The following is a 20,030-nucleotide window of genomic DNA, read 5'->3' as shown; positions in this document are numbered from 1 at the left end:
CCAGCCTTCAGCTCAGTATTCATCTCATTCACAAGGAGCTCCTAGTGCCCCGCATCACGTATGTGCAGTACATCAGAGAACTTAAGACTGCATCTAGAAAAAAGCTGCGTGTTAAGGGCCTCTATTTTTGCTTAGATCGATGTCAAGTAGCATAGTTGTTTGGTTTTTTTCTCTCTGCTGCTGAATTGTGATTCTGAAGCTATTACCGTGAAAGACTTAGATATTTTTGTGTACTTCACAAAATAGCATAGATGGAGAGAAAAAATGAAGTGCAGCAAAGATTTTTTTTATTTATTAAGCCAGATGCAGCTAAGGTGCATGGTGGGGGGAATGCTGAATCAGAGCTGTTAAAAAGAAAAGTCCAAGACCAGCACTGGGGCAATGCTTCCTAAAATTGACCTGTATGATCCATAGGGGACATTCATGATAGTTTATTTCAGAAATACCCACCTGAAAAATACCCTTCCTTTCCACAGATTTTTGAACCGACAGATGCTGTGATTGCAGCTGATGCTAGACGGTCTCTGATCGCTTGTATCAGAGTTGTAATCAAAATGTGAATGTTTTGGGGAAGGGATGCTAGCGAGTGTTGGTATCTCACAGGGGATGGAGTTTAGAGAGATGTTTACATGCTAGAGATGTGTTGTTTAAAACTGGCAGTTCACGCTCCGACACAAAGGCCCCTAGGCTGTAACTTTTTGTCTTTAAATGGTGAAATAGGCGGTAGCTCTGGTGTTGCTGCCCGTGGCAGCGTCCTCGCCTGCTGCCTTGGCTCTGGTGAGAGCAGCTGGGAGCACGTCCCAAAAAGGGTATGGAAGCACAGCGGGTGACGGGCTCAGTCTCGTGTCCACGAGGCAAAACTGCTTTGCGTTATACATGAGCAGCGTTAACAGCGCCTGCTCCGATCAGGGGTCCCACAAAAAAAGCACGGATTTATTCTTAAACCGTGAAGCGAGGATGTTGAGAAGCAAGTATCGCGGGCTCCTTCGTTGCTTCGTGTTCCCTTCCTGGCGTGCTTTTGTTAGCCAGCTGCCAAAGTCAAACGGGGGAGCGCGGCCTGGGGGCCGTGTGGAGGAGCAGGGCTGTGGTGGGCACCGTGACCCGCTCAGCCGGGGCTCGCAGCAGTGTGTAAGCGTGTGCAGCTCTGCACCACGAGTTGTTCGCGACGATCGCCTGTCGCAGGCCGGCCTCGGTGGGCTGCTCACAATTCCTGGAAGGAAAGGGCAAAATCAAAACAAGCCGTTCCGCGGGGAGCCATTCCAACGCGAGGGCAGGCCTGGGGCCCGCAGGCCGACGGGCAGCCCGCGCGGCCGAGGGAAGCCCGCTTCTCCAAGCGAGGCCTCTTGGCGTTTTAGCCACCCCCGGGCCGGTGCCGGTACCGGTACCGGATTTCCATCCGAGTACCGGGGCCGAGGCGCGGCTCGGGGCTGGGCCGCGGGCAGCGGCGCCCCCTGCCGCCGCTGGGCCGGGCTGGGCCGCGCCGCCTCGGGCCTGCACCGAGCTGCCCGGGGAGGGGACTCGGGGCGAGACCGAGCGGCCCCCCGGGGCCCTCTCACTTTTCTTCTGTCCTAGGACAGCCGTATAACCTCCTCCTGCTCAGAGCAAGCAGTCTTCTCCTTCCTTTTTTTTTTTCCCCCTCTTTTTCTGATCTTTTTTTTTTCGCTTTTTCTTTTTTCTCTCTGTTTTGCCTCCTTCCCTCTCTGCTTCGTCTCTTTTCCCTCTTTTCTCCTTAACCCCCTTATTTTCCTGAGGTCCCAGGACATCTGTTTTAATCTGTGCAGCATGAAATCACTGTCTCTTACAGTTCTTTACTAGAAAAACTGATTCTGGAATAAGGAAACAATCATTCTTTCTAAGATTAAGCAACTGCATGTAGTCTCCCTGCAGAGTCCCAGTACACCTTCCTTTCTGCCTGCATGTTGTAGAAACAGACTGTAAAGAAGCCACCTCAGGAGCCCTCAGCACCATCTCTACGTCAGGATGCCATGCAGGAAAACCTGAAAATCTTCACAGGAAGATTTTTGGTTTGCAGCTCAGGACAGTGTCCAGCAGCCTTACAATCATGCCCTTGCTGAGAAGAATTCCTGAGAAATTAAATCTGATTCTTCTGCCTTGTCAAGAAGTTAGAATAATTGGAACAGTGGTATTGTTTACTTCCTCTTTCAGTGGAACATTTCTTAGTTGTTACACCACAAGCTAATAATACCCATCATAAAAGTTCCGGACTCCTCAGTACCAGAAATACATGGACATACTGCAGTGAGCCCAGTGAAAAGCCAAAAGCGGCTGAGGGATTGGAAATTCCATCATAGAGAGGCTGAGAGAGCTGGGATTGTTCAGCCTGTAGCAGAAAATACTCAAGGGAGAGCCTATCCATGCTGCCCATACCTGATGGCAAGGGTTAAAGAAAATGGAGCCAAACTCGGTGCTGCCTAGTGACAGGACAAGGGGCAGTGGGCACAAACTCAAATATGGGAAATGATGTTCATACAGAAGAAAAAAATGTGCCTTTATAAGGGTGATTGAAGTCTGGCACAGGTTGCCTAGGAAGGTTATGGAGTCTCCATCCCTGGACATGTTGGTTGTTTTTTCCTTTTTTTTGCTTTTTACATAAAAGCCAATACTCAGATACCAAGTGGTTCTTCCATATGGCTTGTTTATTGTCCTTTCTATGCCTTTGGTCTGTAAGAAATTCTGTTGTGTTGGTTCAGTTCCATCCTTCTGCAGGTACGTGCATCATAGCAAGTGTTCTTAAAGCTAAAAAAGAGTAATATTAGTTTGAATATTTAGCATCTACAGTGTGTTTTATTGTCACTGCCAGATTGAAGTGAGGTGTTTTTTTTGTGCTTTTGTCTTCCCCAATCTGCTTTTCAGGCACTCTGCCAACACAGGACAAACCTTCCCAGAGGCAGTCAGAGAGCACAAATTGCAGCCCTTCCAGAAAGAGATCAACATCTGAGAGCACATCTTCTACAGGCAAGTAATATTTGCTGATCTTGTTTTGGGGACCACGGCAATACTAAGACCTATACTGCTACAGGCAGCTAAGACAACATTGTTATGAGAATTTTACAGCAGCAGTATTTTCATGGAGATGCTGAGTTTTTCTGCTTAGAGTTTGGGATACAAGCAGTTCAGGTTGGACTGTAGAATAGGGGAGACTGAGCTGATACATATGGAAGCAGCAGCGTAGCTATGGTGGAATGGAGTTTGGCTCCTCACCATGTTAAATTAGTCTTCGTGAAGCTTGAGTCTTTAATTGCTATTAAGACCTGTGACACTACAGTTAATCAATAAATTAGATGAATAAATTCCTCTGTGGGGAAGAGCTTGACTTCTGGGCTGTTCCGAAGGCAGATAACTGGGGTAGATAATTATTAGGATCAACAAGGGATGTGCTGATGTGTTGTCTTTGTCGTATGCGAGAATCCTGCTAAGGTGATGGAGGATGACAAGCAGCTCGTCCATCCTAGTCAACCCCAATTGCATAGTTGTGAATGAGCCTAGGCAGGTCAAAAATCACAACAGGAAAGAGTCTGAAGTACCGAAAGGGCTGGGAACTCTTCATCAGTTCTATCAAACAAGAACTGATGCACAAATGTATTGTGAAGTTGAGCAAATGAATGTCGGCAAGATGTCAATGGAGTTGGCTTTGTCAGCCGTGGGGTGACATGCTACACAGGTTGCTGCTTGAAGTCCAAATCCCTTCACTTGACAAAGGAGGGAAAGCCTATATTTGTGTACCAGTTTGCTAATTTGGGGAAGTATGGCTTAAAAATAAGCTCAGCAAAGACAGGTGATAAAAACATATAGATAATATAAACACTGAGAACCTCAGCAGAGGCTTAAGATTTGAAGGGAGGTAAAGATAGCGTTGCGTAGAAAGAGGAACAAGGAGAGGGATGAGTCAGAAATCTAATAAACAGAAGCCAATATACTAATGCAAAAAAGGTTGGAAAATAAATAGGATTAGATAGAAATGTTTGAAGGCTAGTTAAAAGATTGAGTAACCGGCACAATGAACACCTAGTGGGGTAGTTCACTACAAAGGTATTCACACTAAATAATGTAACTTTTGTAGAAAGGCTAGGCAAGGAAGAAAGTGAAGGGTTTTTCACCTCCTCGTGTCCCAAATGGAAGGGAGGTTTTAGAGCCGCAGAAGATAACTCGAGTGATACTTAGTGGTAGGAAAGCTTGTGGGCACTATCGTAACAATCTACCACAGCCCATTGGGCCAAGAAGATGAAGCAAGAAAGGCATATTTGGCACAATCTGCAGCATCTTTCAAACAGCAGTAAGAAACTGGTGTGACGTTCATTAGAAAGGGAATTCGGCAAGATAAAAACTTATGAGCAAAGCATGGAGGACAGTCTTTTTCAACCATAAAACTGGAAAAGCAATGGGAAGAGAGACTCCTAGATTTGATTGTGATCATTAGGGGGGAACAGACTGAAAATGTCAATGTGAAATACAATATGAATGAAAGATGCACGAAAAAATATCCTTAGGAAGCAGTTGGATAGCAAACAGTAAAATAAAAACTGGATTTCATGAAGGAAGATATCAGTGAGTTCAGATCTTGTAGGTATGATTTCTTAGGAGGCAAGTTTAATGGAAAAGAGTGCTAAAGGTAGGCTCACACTAAAAAGCGTCATTCGGGACATGAACTGGAGATGATGGATGAGAAGAAGCATGTGAAAAGACTAGCTTGGCAGAATCCACGACCTTTTAGTCATCTCAAACGCAAGCACAAAAGCATGTAGAAAGTTAAAAGTTCCTGGTTTGAAATGTAGGACAGTTTACTAAAGCTAATTATAAAAGAACAGCACAAACGTGTGAGGACATTAATCCTCACAAAACAAATCCTCAAGAACTATAATGAGATAAAACTAACAAGGGACATGAAGGTGGAAGAATCCATCCTGTGAGTACGCGTTAACTAGAAGAAATGCAGGGAATAGAATTGTTCTTGATGCTTAGCAAAGGGGGAAGGCTTTCCTCAAGTGATGCTAAGAATCACAGTGTGTCTGAAGTACATGTAATGCGGTGCATTTTTTGCTCCAGTTCTCATTAGAAAGGGCATTAACAAGTAGGCATCGGGTTCCCTTCTAGTCTGGTTTCTTGTTATTCTTGTGCTAGATAAACTGCTACTTAAGCTGGCAGGTTTTAAGATGAAGAATGCATTTCTGTGTTAGCTGCTGTTTTATAACAGCACACCTTTCTCTTGCTCGTGCACCGTACTGTTCTTAAAATTGCAAGTTGACAGTTAATGTTGTGGAGGAGCAATGCTTGTCCTCTCCTCGATTTTCAGTCTAATCCTGTCTTTGACATGGAGTCTGCTTTTTGCTGTAACTGTGTTGCTGCTTTCTGTCCACGGGTAACTTTCTTTTAAAGAAAAGGTCTTATGTTTCAGTGGGCTGGGTGACAGACAAACGCGCACGTTTGCGTGAGTGGAAAAGTTGTGGGTCATTGCACAGTAGCGTATGTAGTGTGTGTTTACAGATTATCCAGCAATTTGCAGTTTTGGAGCCATATTTCATGTAGTCCTTAAATGATAGATTGGGGAGCGCTGCAGCAAAGGTAAATCGTATCAACGTATAAATTACTTCAGTAATATCGCAGGAATTTGCTGGATTAATAGGACAGCCGTTAAGTCAGAGTGTGCCTAGTTTTCTGTTAACAGCATGAAGTGACTTGTAGTGTAGTCAGCAGTCGTTCTGCAAGGCACTTACGGGATTTGAGCCCTTTTTTTGTAGGGAGGCAAGACTCGTGCAGTCACACTGGGAGTGAATGCGTACGTGTTGCTCTGTTGGATTTTCACAGCTACGGAACTGTTGAATCCTTTGACCAAATTGTCAGAGGGAAAGAGATCTGAAAATGTTCATTTCCTGTGTATTCCCGGGAAGCTGTCAGCCATGTAGTAAAAAGAGACCCTGTTTGCAGTCCCACTGCCACTGAGTGTAAGCTTACCTGCTGCTGGACACAAAAAATCCTTAACTCTGATGAATTTTGTATGGAATCCCAGTTGCAGAAAAAGCTTCTGTTAGAATTCAGACATTCTTAGACAGTGAAGTTGATTGCAAATTTGTAGTAAACATCCTTAGGATATGTACTTACAGAACTACGTATTACAATTTCTGTATGTAAAGAATGTGGCAAAACTGCTATTTCCTCCTCCCTTTAAACAAACATTGTCACAGATGCTTTCTTCAGCATATGCTAAAGAAAATACAGTGAAGAAGTGTTCTCTTTCTCTGACTTGTTAAATTTCTTTTACTTGCTCAATTAAAAGGAGCAACAGCAAACTAAGGCTGTGTATAGGCAGGTGTTAAAAGTTCAGGCATTTCTTGTGCAGGAGAGCACAGGAATAAAACTGAGTCATGGGTTTTTCAGCTTCAAAGACATTGAAGTGATGCTAGTAAAGACCAGACTTCGTTACCTTTTTATGCAGATCTGGCTGCATGTGGGATTTCAGTGCATTTGTCATAGAGAGAGCTGCTTTGCAGCCAAGCAAGCATGCATGACCAGTGCTTGCAGCTGTTTTGGGGTTTGTGGTTCAGTTGTCTGATCCTTTTGGATCAGTTTCCAAACAGAACCACTAGTTCAAGGACAGCCACTAGACCTGCTGTCCAAATGCGTTGTGTCATGCCGTTTGGTTATCACGGGCGGTGCAGCTGCTTACGGAGCTCACTGTGCTAAACAGATGGTGTTTCTGCAAGAAACTTTCAGCTCCCTCCCAATGTGTATTTAAAGACCATAAGAAAGCAGGGTAATTTGTCTTCATTATTTCATCTAAAATTGAAAGCTGAAAGTGTAAATCCTTCCCTTGCTTTCAGAATTATTCAGGCTGCTAGGTTTTTCAAGTGGTTGTAGTTGTGCTTACAGCAGTGCCCATACAAGCATGTTGCTCTGTTTCTTTTTTGAATCCTGCAGGAAGAAGGTTGTTCATAGGAGGATTTTTAGAAGTTGACCTGCTGATTCTTCTTCCTTTAAATCATTTCGACTCTGGGAACAGTGTTTTCATTTGCACTTGCAAATTTGTTACTTTGGAAAATTGATGAGGATCACATTTCCCCAAAGTAACAGACTTGGACTAGAAAATACTGTACATTGTGTTGTATCTTTGACAGCTAATGCTTGATGTCATTATTGCCAAAAGAGACAAACCCTTTGACAGAAATATTTTGTCATCTTCCCTTTAGCAGTTACATTAGTACATGCTTTTCAATCTCCAGCTTAAGTTCCAGTATATTTATATTTATTTGTGTTTCAGTGATTGGAGTACCTACGCGGGGGACAAGGCTGGCAACTGCTGTTGATGATTCAGTGGACAGCTTACTGCAGCGCATGGCACAACATGAAGGCCAGGCTACTTTGGACAAAACCATAGAAGCAGTCATTGCAAATGTATCTGTTCCACCATCAGCCAGTCCTGCTCGAAACCACAACAGGGAGAGGAGCCTAGGAAAACAGGACAGCCTTGTAGCTCCAGCAATTCCAAGCAGCTCCTGCAGTGATAGTATCTCTCTTCTGTCAGACAGATTACCAAACAGCTATTCCCCACATCATCTGAAGAGAAGTGTGGTTGAAGCCATGCAGCGACAAGCTAGGAAAATGTGCAATTATAACAAGATCTTGGCAACAAAAAAAAATCTTGACCACGTCAATAAAATCCTGAAAGCCAAAAAGCTGCAAAGGCAGTCACGGACAGGGAATAATTTTGTGAAGCGCAGGCCAGGTAGGCCCCGGAAATACCCAATGCAGGCTGTTGTCTCAATGCAAGCTTTCCAGGCAGCTCGACTGGTCAGTCAGGAGTTAGACAAAAGGGAAGAAAGCAGCAGTCCTTTACACCTTGGACCTGATACCATCACAGACGTAATTGAAGCTGTAGTGCAAAGTGTGAACTTGAATACAGATCACCGAAAAGGCTGGAAGAGAAAGAGGTGGCTTGCAGAGGAACAGGCCAGGAAGCGACAAAAGTCTCTACCAGAAGAAGAACAGGAGAGCACTAAGAGGTAATTCTCTTACAATTATGTACCTCCATTATATGTTGGCACTTATAACATTTCAGACCATCAAAGGATCCTACTCATACGACCTCTGCTCGTTACATTTGGTTTCACAAAGGAGTTTGTCAGTGTTAAGAAAGCTTAGGGTCTTTCTAAGCTACCAAACGTCACACCCCAAAATGGACTGGAATTGCAGGTAATCTAAAACTTGTTTTTGTGCTTGTGTCTCAAGTGAAACATGTCTTCTGATTATCTCAATGAAGAATACATTTAATGTGTTGGTAACAAGTTTACTAATGAGGCACTTTAGCAAAAATCATCATGTGCTGAATAATGAACTATAGGAGCTACATGCTCCATGGGAACCTGAAGTGTGTGACTTTTATGCATGATAAGCAAATATTTACAAGCGACACAATGTCAGGTGAGATCAACTGATATACAGCAAATAAAGAGTAAAACCAAAGCTGCAAATGGGAGTTACGGTATGCACCTGTCTTAGGAGTGCAATCACTGGCTGGTAAAGGAACCCACTAGAAGTCTCTGATTTAATCTTCACGAGCTTATCCCCAAAGTCATCGGTATAAACAGATCAAGCTCTTTCAGAAGCCTTCCTTCCTGTGTTTTCAGAACAATTTGGAACAATAATCATCCATTTGTGTTTCAGAAATTAATACTAAAATATAGACATTTAGAATTGCACAGTTTTGCTGGAACTGTGTGTTCAAAGGATATATTGTATGGCTCTCCCAAAAGCTCAGAAAAGGTTTACCACATACTATTTTTAGAGTACAAAAGCAGATAGCATAAGCCACCTTCTAAATTACTCCACTAAGGCTCCAACCAGTAAATATTAGGAGTAATAACATTACTCTGAAAAGATCCTCCATTTTTTATGATTAACTACCACTTGATCATGATCATTGTGTTACATTTTTAAATAGCTGAGGCACCTAGTAATTCAGAAACCTGGGCTTTTTATTTTGCTGCTGACCATAAAAAGGAATAATGACATGTGGTAAGATAATGTTTATGGTAAGAAATACTTAAGATAATCTTTACTTTTCCTTCCAGTTTTTCTGAGACAGCAGCTGAACCACCCAGTCCACATGATGCCCTTGGGAAACCACAGGAACCTGAAAACACTGAACAGCCTTTGCCTTCTCTTGCCCAGCGTGAGAAAAAAGCCCCTCGGCCCCCAAAGAAGAAGTACCAGAAGGCAGGGCTCTACTCTGATGTGTACAAAACAACAGAGTAAGTAATACCAGGGGAAAGTTGCTGTCTGATATTCCGGTGGAAACTGTCTCCTTTCAGCTAGAGCCATAAAGAGCTGCTACTAATAAGTAGCTGAAATAAAACCATCAACTTAATTCAAGCCCGTGAAAAATAACACACATGATAATTATCAGAATCTGACCCAGTGAAGATTTAAAATATAGCCCCGGTCAGAAAGCAGCCTCCAGCAATCTGAAAGTGTTTCTGAGTATCGACCTTGAAGAAGGTAAGACAGCTTCTTTCTACAATCTTAATGATCATGGCAGTAAAATTGCTGGCAGAGCTTGAGGTGTTCAGGTAACGAGTACAGCGTCTACATAAAAGGGGCCATTACTTTTCTATTTTTATTGACTGAATGGTGTTGACTGGTCATCTTTGGTATGAAAGAATTTCAGGAACGCACCCTGTTCATTTCACAGCTAAGTGAAGTTCATCTCCTTTGCTTTGTATGAGCTGTTCAGTGTAAAAATCGAGCACTTCATTGGTGTATGTTAGAAGGTGGGCATCTCCCATTTCTGATAACCAGCTCGCTTCTGCTTCTCTTTGTAGTTACATAAGATTTCTGCAGCCATTTGAGCAATTGTGTTGAAAGTCAGGAATTTGCACTTCTCTTATAATATGATCTGTCAGATTAAAAAGAGGGAAACTGTTCACCTTCTGACTCATCCTACTTTGTAGACCACTTAAGGTTACGCAGCCTGCTGGGAGGCTGCTAGCGTAGTTTTATCTGCTGTTCCGGTCACTGTCCTTTGTACTGTAGAGTGAGGGCATCAATAAGGGATCAAGACTCTAAGGAAGAAGCAAAGATCTAGGTCTGATCAAAGTGCATCTGTTCCTAATAGTTAGAAAGCATGCTCTTTTGCAGCTGTGCTAAAATTTATAGTATTTGGATGTTCTGTCACTGGTATACACAGTCATGCAACACTCCAGTATTGCTTCTTAAAAACGGGGTGTGTTGCTTTAGGATGGGACCTGAGAGAATCTTTTACAATAAAACGTCAGTGACATTGTCAGTCCTAGTCAGCCCCCAGGGAGGACCCTTACTTCATAGCCTTTAAGCAGATGTCATTTGAAAAACTGCATGAATGCAAGAAATGAAAGTTGAGGTTTGTGAGTGATGGTGGAATGGAGGTCACTGCCATGGAGAAGACCAGCACAAAGCTGACCTCTGCTTGCAATCCTCCCTCTCCCATCACATCTCATGTTGCATTTCCGTGGAAGCTTGAAGAGGCCTGATTTGGTCTTCACGTTGCCTCTTGCTCCACATAGCGAGTCCTTCCCTTGCACTGGTAAGGATGTTTGTGACGAGCTGCTTAAGACTACTGAGGAAACTTTTCCCGGTCAAGTAAGTAAATGCAGCCTACACAATCTGAGCTACCTTTCTTGATAGTTTTTTGAACACTAATACTGAAACAAGGTACGGAGATGCATAGTTGGGCAAGGACAGAACTGTGGCCATCTTGTTCTAGGTGTCCTTTCTTACACCAAGGTGCTGTGCAAAAGGCTGATCCTGGCATTTCATTTGTCCTGGCACTGGCTCTCTTCTTACTTGTACTAAGTTGGTTCAGCAAACTAAGTTGGCAGTGTAGTAGTCACTTTTTATAAATAATTTTCTGTTAATTAAACTCGCTCTTCCAGTACTGTTGCAGTCAGAGGTGTGCCAGTGCAAGAGAACATCAGAAGTTCATGTTATTATCCTGATAATTCATATAACTTGCAGCTGTGTGAGTATGAAAACACGATCTTAGTTGAAAACAGAAATGCAGCTCTGTAATTGTACGGCACCCTCTAGTGATGATACAGTTAATTGTCATCATTGTTTCAAAAACAGCTTCTGCATTCTCTACTTGATATTGTACTCATTTGTCTCTGTTTCTCTTTGTAATGTGCAATTGCAGACGTTTCACTGTAAAGGCCATTTTCCTACCCTACTGCGTCTTTCTCAAATTATCCTAAGTGTCCTTAGAACAGATAAAGTAGTGGAAGTTTTACTGACGTTTATTGTTACAGTTTACAGCCTCTCTCTAGATCAGTTACATCCAACTGCTAAAACAACAGCAGAGAAAATATTTGTCATTTCATTGCTAGTTTTACTGTGCTGTTTTAAGAGAGAACTGTGCATTAGTTTCTCTGCTGCCACTTGAATTGTACGATTTGCCTAACCAGAATTTCACTCCAGCTGACCTCGATGTAGAGATTTTATTAAAACGCAGTGAAGAAAGCTCAAACTTTGTAATTCCTTGCAAATAAGCTAAGAAGGAAAGGAGCGATGTCTGAAGTTAGCCTCAGTTCTACCTCGATTTCCAAAAGTAATTTTGTAGACAGCATTAGCTGTTAGGTCCACATGAATTTTCCAAAATCCTCAACTCCCACTGGAAGAATTACACAGATCTTTTGCTGAAGAGAAGTTCAGTGTGTGGTTGCACAAGACTGCAGGTTTGAGAACAAAGGAAGATTGTGTACTGGAGTCACTATCTGTTTACCCAGTAGTAGCTTTCCTAGAGGAGTACAAAGTCTACTTCACCAGAGAAATTAAATAATTAAAAGTAAATTAGTATTTAACAAAAATATGGTTATCTTTAGGGAAATATCTGGCAAGGTTTTTCATATTGTCTATGATTTTTTATCAGCAATAAGAAATTCTGAGTTCTCATTCCAGGAGTGTTGTCTGCACAGTTGTGCTGTGATCAGAACTGAATTGCATCTCGCCTGGCGTACGCAGACACTGCAGTTTAGCACGGGCTGGAATGTGAGGTTTCCACCCATTTGCTCCTATCAGGGCTTTCCTTTTGCTGATGTTTGTGGAGCTGCAGGGTGAATCACAGTAGCTAACGGAATGCTTTAGAAGCAAAGCTGTAGAAAAAGCCTGCAGAGACCGAGAGTCCGCTTTGCCAGAGCCGTCTGTGGTGAGGAGGCAGGCCAAGGTGGAGCGGGGGCGTTGATGTGCAGGTCAGGATCAGGCCCTGTGGCAATGACCAGCGTCCAACGCAGTCCAGGGATCACCAGAGAGGTGCAGGCTGCAGCCATGGAGGCAGCACAGGGCTCGCCCCACATCAGCAGCCCTTGTGGCTGGGCTGGAGATGGGTGGCACGCAGCACAGGCCTGGCAGGGACCGGGTGCCCAGGGCTTGAGCATAAACAAATCTCCTGGGGCCGTGGGCACAGGACCTGCGGGAAGCCCCTGGCGAGGCTGCACAGGGTCACAAGGGGCTGGTGGTGGCACTCGGCCACCCGCTGGAAGCTTCTGCGAGGCCGTCGGCGTGCCTCAGCAAAGGGGAATGGAGGGGTCTGTCCACCAAACAGAACCTGTATTGCCATTCCAGAAACCCCAACCCAAAAGAAAAGCTTGTTATCTTCCTAGTGGGGCTGCATGGGCCTGCTAATACGGACCTTTTCTTGATGTTGTGGAGAGGCCTCTTTTAATCCAAGTGACTTTTTTTTTTTTGCATGGTACTGATGTTTATAAAGCTGTGTGTCTATCCTTGATTACTTTAGCATACTCTCCTTTTTTATTGAATACTTGTTTCATTTTAACTTCTCACCCCATCCTTCTGAAATCGCAGAAGTATTGGTGACGTTGGTTCAGCTCATTGATTTGTCATGACAATTCTTAAGTGGCTCTAACAATACTTCATCACTGTGTTCGGGAGAAAAATAAAATAGGTGCTTTCCCATTGTTCTTTGTGACAATGCCTAAAGAGCTTTGTGTTACAGTGAGTGTTTTTAGCTAGTTGCTTTCGCTGCTTCCTTCTCCAGTTGGTTTCCTCCTTACAGTTCAGTTACCACTGAGTAGGTGGGTGTTAAAGGGTGCGTGTTTGGCTGGAATTAGGTCGTACCTTTCTATGGAATGGTTTTCCTTTCTTTATTTTTTTGCCTTTAGTTTAAGGATTTCCTTGTCTCTTGAGAATGGAGGTTCACACTTTGCCTTTTCAAAATGCTTCTCCTTTGCCTCTCAATAAGAACTTGCCTTCCAGGTCTTGTAAGTAGTTACTGCAGAGTAACTTTCTTTGCAAGTCTTAGTGATTCAGTGCAGCACAACTTGACAGAAGACCCGACTTCTTTTTTTATCCTCTCTAGGTTAACTCTTTTTCCTGGTGGGTGAAGGAGCTGTCTGTTTGCCAAAGCAAATTAAACAAATGCCTGCCGTTAGTAAACAGAGGGTCATAATTAATATTAAAAGCAGTAACCTTTATTATTTGAGAGAATGCTGCTGCTTTTTATTAGGATAGCTCGACAAAGTATACTTCAGTTTGCAATTGCTGTATTTATGTAAAGAACAAGCAGTAGCTTTGTGCTGGTGATACGTTCTGGAACATGAAACACTGGACTGGAAATAGGTGATCTGTGTTTTAACATTCCTTCTGCCCTACGCTGTGACCTGGAGCAGGCTAACCTCTCCTTCTGGTGGTGGAATACCTGTGTGCCTTAAATGAAGATAATAGCTTTCAGATGTGTTGTACTCAGATAGTCCCGTTTCATTTTAATAATGCACTGTAGCGAGCTGCCAAAACAGTCTTTCAGAGAAGACAGCAAGTTGTCTTTCATTTCAGATCTTCGAATCAAGGTACAGTGGCTTCCTGAAATGCATCCTTTGAACACAAAATGTAGGGATTGTTTGGCTAGAGAGAGAAACTTGACTGAGTTCAAGTGTATGATGTTATATCAGAAGTCAAATTAATTTACTGTAAAAATATCTTCTGATCTTAAAATGTCTCATTACCGTGTGTATGTATCTGCCTGTATATGTGCATTAGGTTAAACGCAAGCGTATTGTAGTAACCAGAGCCGTAACACACAATGCTATTAAAAGCAGAGTACTTTAATGAAGAATATATGCAGCATCTAATTCAGAGCCCTCATTTCAGCAGTATGCCTTAATTTCTCTTCCACTATCTAAAATTTAGTTAACTTGTTATACTTTGAGAATAAATATTAGAAATCCGGAAGGGATTACAGGAGTGTGCAGACCACATATTACTGCCATCCATAAGTTCTGTTTTTACCTTGAATAATGGTTTTCCACTGTTGATCTCTGTATCTCAAAATTTGTTTTTAACTTGAGTTTTCTGTTCACTGGTTAAACAATGCCGTATTTTTTTAATGTCAGCTTTCAGTTAGTTGTATGTCCAATTATTAAACATGAATTCCTTAAAAAGCTTAGTAAACTTTAATAGGCTTTAATAACATTTTTATCTTTGGTATATTTAACATTTAGATGCCTCTTCTGAATGTTGCAGAGCTATGGTACTAAATATAACCACATCAGTTCTTTCTTTCCATGCTTTCTTTGTCAGTAGCCAAAAGGAGGTGTTTAGAAAAGAGGGTACTGAGCTAGGTGGTTTGACATCTGCCTGATCCATACAACCATTTTTAATTCATGTTCCTGTTTTTTTTTTCCTTCTGTATAGGGGCTATCTTGTTGCTTTTTTAACTCTGGTTTCTGTTCTTTTCCTGCTTTTAATGATAAATAGCCTACTAAAGGAACAGAACCTGAACATTTCTTCTCAGCAAAGTAAGAAAGCAGGCACTATATATGTATAACATGTCAAATACCTAAGCAAACAACATTGGATATGATTTGTTAAGTTTGCTTTACTCTTGTAATCTTAGTTATTACTTATCTGCTGCGTACTACAAATTTAAAGTTGATGGTGTCCCATTAGGTGTTGCCTAAATAGAAATTACGGGGAAAAAATCAAATCACCAGTTTTAAAGCAAATACAATAAGTCAATTTGGCAAGCAACCTGGAAATTAATTTTTTTGGCCATTCCTATTACATTACTATTCTCTTGCTCGATGTTCTAGACATTCATGCCTTAATAAAACAGAAAATACGTTTTTTTTAGCAAATGTCAGAAATGTGCCTCATTCTGATTTTTTGTTGTTGTTGCCTTCATCTGTTGTCCACAGTCCGAAGAGCCGCCTCATACAGTTAAAGAAAGAAAAGCTGGAGTACACTCCTGGAGAGCACGAGCATGGACTGTTTCCAGCCCCTATTCACGTTGGTGGGTAATTCACATGTTTTAATTGTTGGGAAACAAATATCACTCTTAGGTGACATTGAAGTACTCTGCTTGAACTTCATAGTCTTTCTGTCTCTCTCCCTTTCTTCTTTTTTATTTTACGGCATTGTCAGGTTACTCATATCTTTCAGCATATGAACTTTGTCAGAGGTCATACTCATCCTTCTGTGTTTTTCAGTGCACAAGTTTGACTCCAGGCTTCTTTGTTGCTGTTTGACCTTTGCTCTCATTTTTTATTTATCATAAGAAAGTAGCAGTCTAGTTCTAAGCACGCTTTAACTGCCATAATGCTTTAGCTTAAATGCAGTACAGTAGCCTCCTTTTCAAACTAATATTACAGTAGAATAGCCAGAGATGGTGATTACTGTTTCTTAAATCTCAAATGCTAAGCAAGCAATAAATTCCCCCATAGGATAGAAATGAGAAGTAGGACATAAATGAGGCCTGGGTCTTTTCTTTGCCCTCTGCATAAGGAAACCATGACCTATGGGTAGCATGAGGACTTAGAACTTGTTGTGTCCCATGACGCCATTGACAAGTCCAGTCCATTTGACTGAACTGCCTGGGGACGATGGTTGTGAACTCTCAGACTGAAGTTTTTGCAGCTCGTGTCATTTCCCAGTACAAAACAAAATCGATTTATTATTTTTAAGGTAATTTTTTCATCCCCTAAAATGCTGCGGTTTTTCACTTCAAGTACTGTCATGCAAAGGGATTTGAGAATTTTTACATTGTTCAGAAGGAGTATTTGTCCCATCAAATACAAACGTTTAATTGGTTTGTCATCTTAAACTGAACCTTTGTGCTCCATGCACAGCTTTCCCAGAGAGGCAATACCAGCTGAAGAGTTTGAAAGATCTGTTTGAATCAGTAAGCATAAACATTTAAGAAGCAGTTTTCAGAACTGAAGGTGTTAATTTAAATTGACAAGAACATGACCTTTCTCAATTCATTTTTGAATTAGGTCATATAACCCTGCTGCACGACTGAACCATCTGTTGGGATGCTCAGGTTCAGTTTGCAGTGCAGTGATCCTGTTCTCTTCATAAGGCCGTGACCTCAAGTTTGTTTGTAGTAGCAGACACAAACAAGCTTCTGCAATAAAGATAAGGCTGTTTTAATTGCTCTGTATTGGGTAGCTGGAGAGTAGTTTAACTGCAGAGCAGAGTTACAAGGTTTAGGACTGTGCCAGATAACTGTACTAGTGCCTACTTGATGAGGGCTGGAAGGACATTCCACATACTGCAGGCACGGTGCCAGGGCACTTGAAAGAGCCTTTTGTTTCGCCTGGTGAGGTCATAGAAGTGAAAGCAAATTCCCGGCAGATTTAGCTCTTTCCTGGAACCTGCTATGGATGAATAAAGCATTGAAAATAAAAAGTAATTTAGGAGTACATTGTAAGGAAAACAGCACAATTTTAATTTCCAGTTGTGAGGGTATGCATGTGAATTTACACAAAATCACAGTCTATTGCTGGAGGAACGTAAAGGCATTTATCACCATTTAGAAAACCTGGGAAAATCTGACATGAGACTGACACCTCATCTTTAGTCACTCTTCTCGCTACAGTTTTGTGACAATTTTCCAACAACATGCCAAGAGAACATTTTAATCTTAGCTAGAAGTAGCCTAGCACTTGTGTCAAGCCTCAGGTCTTAATATTAACAGAGCATTTATTAAGTCAGTTTCCTTCCTTTAGGAAAGGATTGGGGTGACGGTAAGTTTTGGAATAAAGACAAAATCTACAGTGAAAGCAGTGTCTCCTGTCTAAAAAGTTTCAAATATTGCTGAAAATATCCTGAAGTCATTCTGAAACAATTAGGAATGTCTTTGTCAAGTCTGAATTACTTTGGTAAAGGTTGTAGGAAAAGGTTTGGAAACTTTTCAAAACTCAAAATCTGTTTCCTTTAAGTACACTACTGTGATTTACCACCTTGTATGAATCACATATGCAGAATTTTTGTATATGTGTTTGATCTCTGTGCTAAGTCATTTTAGTATGTACACAGCTAAGGAGAAAGCATCTCCTTTGTTTGGGATTGCTGCAAGGAGTTACCAGTGTCTGCTGTATGACACAGAGCCGTCTTCAGTTTTGTCAATTATTTGCTGTTCTGTAACTTGCATTCAGTTAACCCCTCCTGGACAAACACCTGCAGGGTTCCTGGCAGGGCTCTTCAGACTTTAACTGTAACTGTTAAAGTTTAATGACACCCTTAAAGTTCAGTCATCGAAGCAGAATGCAGCTCCCCTCTGTCACCTAACTCAGCAAGCCCATCTCGTTTCTGAGACAGTAGCTTACGTGGTGTCTATACAGCTTTAAACCTCAGTGCAAAACCAGAGTAGAATGCAAAGGCTAGCAAGATGGAATGCTCTTTCCTGTGCTCGTCACTAATAAATAAAATGTTCTCGGAAGATTCTGCTATTCTGCCTTTTTGACTTTCAGACATGGAGAGGCCCTGTCAGAATTCTGGCAGTATGCCTAGGAGCAGTCCTTTTTGCCCCTTGGGGATATGTGAATATGAATGTGTACAACTTATAAACCTTTTTGTTTCAGGGAAGTATCTCAGACAAAAGAGAATTGACTTCCAGCTGCCTTACGACATCCTCTGGCAGTGGAAACACAATCAGGTACAAGATAAAAAGTTACTCGTTGCCAAGATTATGATTGGAAGTCTTGGAAAAAAAAAATAGAATTCTTGCATGAAAGCTATGTTTATATATTCTATGTATTAATGAATATTCTTATTGCTGCCACTGGGTGAGGAAAAAAGGATTTGCATATGTATTAAATGTGAAGAGTTTCCATTATTCTATCTTTTACAAAATAGCAATCCTATAGGTTTCTGCCAAAAAAGTCATTAGTTTTGCTGCAGACTTTTATTTTGGTAGTGTGCCTGCTTTCTGCAATGATCTTGTTTTAGACACGCCTCAGGAGAATTCAGATGTACTGCCAACAGCACAGAGAAATTTCAGGCCTTATTTTTCTTGGATCACTCCCAGCAGAGTGGAATTTATTTTTCACTTGCAAGCTGAAATTTTCGTACTGAGGAAAGAAGAGAAAGTGTTTAACAGTCACATTCTTTTTAAAGAGCTTTAAATATGTGCAAAACTAAAAATAGGATTTTTTTTTTTTTTTTCCCTGAGAAGTTTCCACCAAGTGATTTAACACAGGATTTAATGCTGGAAGGTAGATCTGTCCCCAGCTGTACAGCAAGAAAGCGCTCTGAGACATGTAACTTAAGCATGTGAATGAGCAAGACAAATTCCCAGGTGGTTGTGGCTCCAGCTACCTTTTGAAATACCACCAAAATGTAATCTTAAAGTAATGATAGCTCTTGACATTTCAGCTGAGGACAGTTTCTTGCCGTGTACTGAAGATTGCCTACATCTGCCTGACTTATCTGTTCAATATTGCATAAATAATGGATACATATGATCTATTTCCTTGACATTTTCCATAGCTACCTAGAATATTGAAAACCATTACAGAATAGTCTTGTTTGTACAACATTTGTATAGTTCGTACAATGCCTGTCTGCCATGTATGTTACTGATGGAAGGCTCTTAGTGCAGTACGTGGGTTATATATGTAGTAATTTGAAATTATTCCTTAAAGCTTGTCTGAAAGAATTTCCCTTTTCCCTCCAGTCATCTGCATCTGCAGAGGACGCTTTTCTAATTAGAAGATGGAATCTTCATTTCTCTTGGTTGTTACCTGTAGTCACAGTTTTGATTATCACCTTAATTTTACTTTTTCACTTTTTTTTTTAAATGTTGGCATGTGATAATTCCACCAAAGATACTTTCTCCAAAGTAGTTTTAAATAATTGTTCTTCTTTTAAATATTGAAAAAAACCAGCATTGCTCAGAATAATCCCAAAATAGTTGGTCCTCATGATAACATCTCGTTCTGTTCAGATGTTATGGAGGGAATAAGCAGTATGTTAGAAAAACTGCTTAGCTACTTCATTAAGCATAACTTCTACTTGATTGGGTACTTCTGTGACCTCTTTCTAAATGTAATCTGGGCCTAAAGAAGAGAATGCAGATATATTTCATAGAATCAAATTATCTAGTAATGATTACAAAACCTTTATATATTAACAGGACATAATTTCCCTGATTCTTTTGAATAACAGATGCAGTTATGCAATGTATTAAAATTTTCTTTCTCTTCCTTTTAGTTGTATAAAAAGCCAGATGTCCCACTTTATAAAAAAATCCGTTCTAGTAAGTAAAATCTTATTGTTACTAAAATGTACAACTGGAATTTTCATAACACTCCTCCTTTCTTTTGTGCTCTTCATCCTAACAAAGACACTTCCAACTTCTATTTTTGCTTTACGTAAGTGGATTGAAAAATTTCTAGATAGTTACATTTTTCACCTGGCAAGAATTTCCCCCCTCTCCTTTTCTTTTCCCCTCCCCTCTATAGATGTCTATGTGGATGTCAAACCTCTTTCTGGCTATGAGGCCACTACCTGCAATTGTAAGAAACCAGATGATGGCAACGGAAAGGGCTGTGTGGAAGACTGTCTTAACAGGTTAGAAACAGGTTGACTGTAAATAATAAGAGAATTTCAACATATGTATTATTTCACATAAACTAATAATATTTTAAGAAGAGAGTTGTGCTGAATGCACACCTGTTAAAAAAAATGGTTTTGTTAAAGAGCAAACATTGTAACTCTCTGCTGCAGGTATTCCTCTACCTTTTCTTCAG

General features: G+C 41.2%; 1 protein-coding gene across 3 annotated transcripts in view; it reads left to right on the top strand.

Moving 5' to 3' along the window:
* Positions 1-20,030, top strand: part of ASH1L (ASH1 like histone lysine methyltransferase) — a 58,771-nt gene that overhangs the window by 22,463 nt on the left and 16,278 nt on the right. For all 3 annotated transcript variants that reach the window (XR_010827087.1, XM_066985888.1, XM_066985887.1), the window contains exons 4-10: positions 2,875-2,976; positions 7,274-8,015; positions 9,084-9,263; positions 15,195-15,289; positions 17,862-17,935; positions 19,492-19,537; positions 19,743-19,851. Coding sequence is in view for 2 of the 3 variants with exons in the window: in XM_066985888.1 (XP_066841989.1) it covers positions 2,875-2,976; positions 7,274-8,015; positions 9,084-9,263; positions 15,195-15,289; positions 17,862-17,935; positions 19,492-19,537; positions 19,743-19,851 (1,348 nt within the window). In the remaining variant the exon portion in view is untranslated. The remainder of the gene's footprint in view (positions 1-2,874; positions 2,977-7,273; positions 8,016-9,083; positions 9,264-15,194; positions 15,290-17,861; positions 17,936-19,491; positions 19,538-19,742; positions 19,852-20,030) is intronic.

This window comes from Anser cygnoides, chromosome 33 (genome assembly GCF_040182565.1).
Source record: "Anser cygnoides isolate HZ-2024a breed goose chromosome 33, Taihu_goose_T2T_genome, whole genome shotgun sequence".
Taxonomy (NCBI): domain Eukaryota; kingdom Metazoa; phylum Chordata; class Aves; order Anseriformes; family Anatidae; genus Anser; species Anser cygnoides.
Note: the sequence above shows the minus strand (reverse complement) of the source record. Positions and strands in the feature narration are given on the sequence as shown.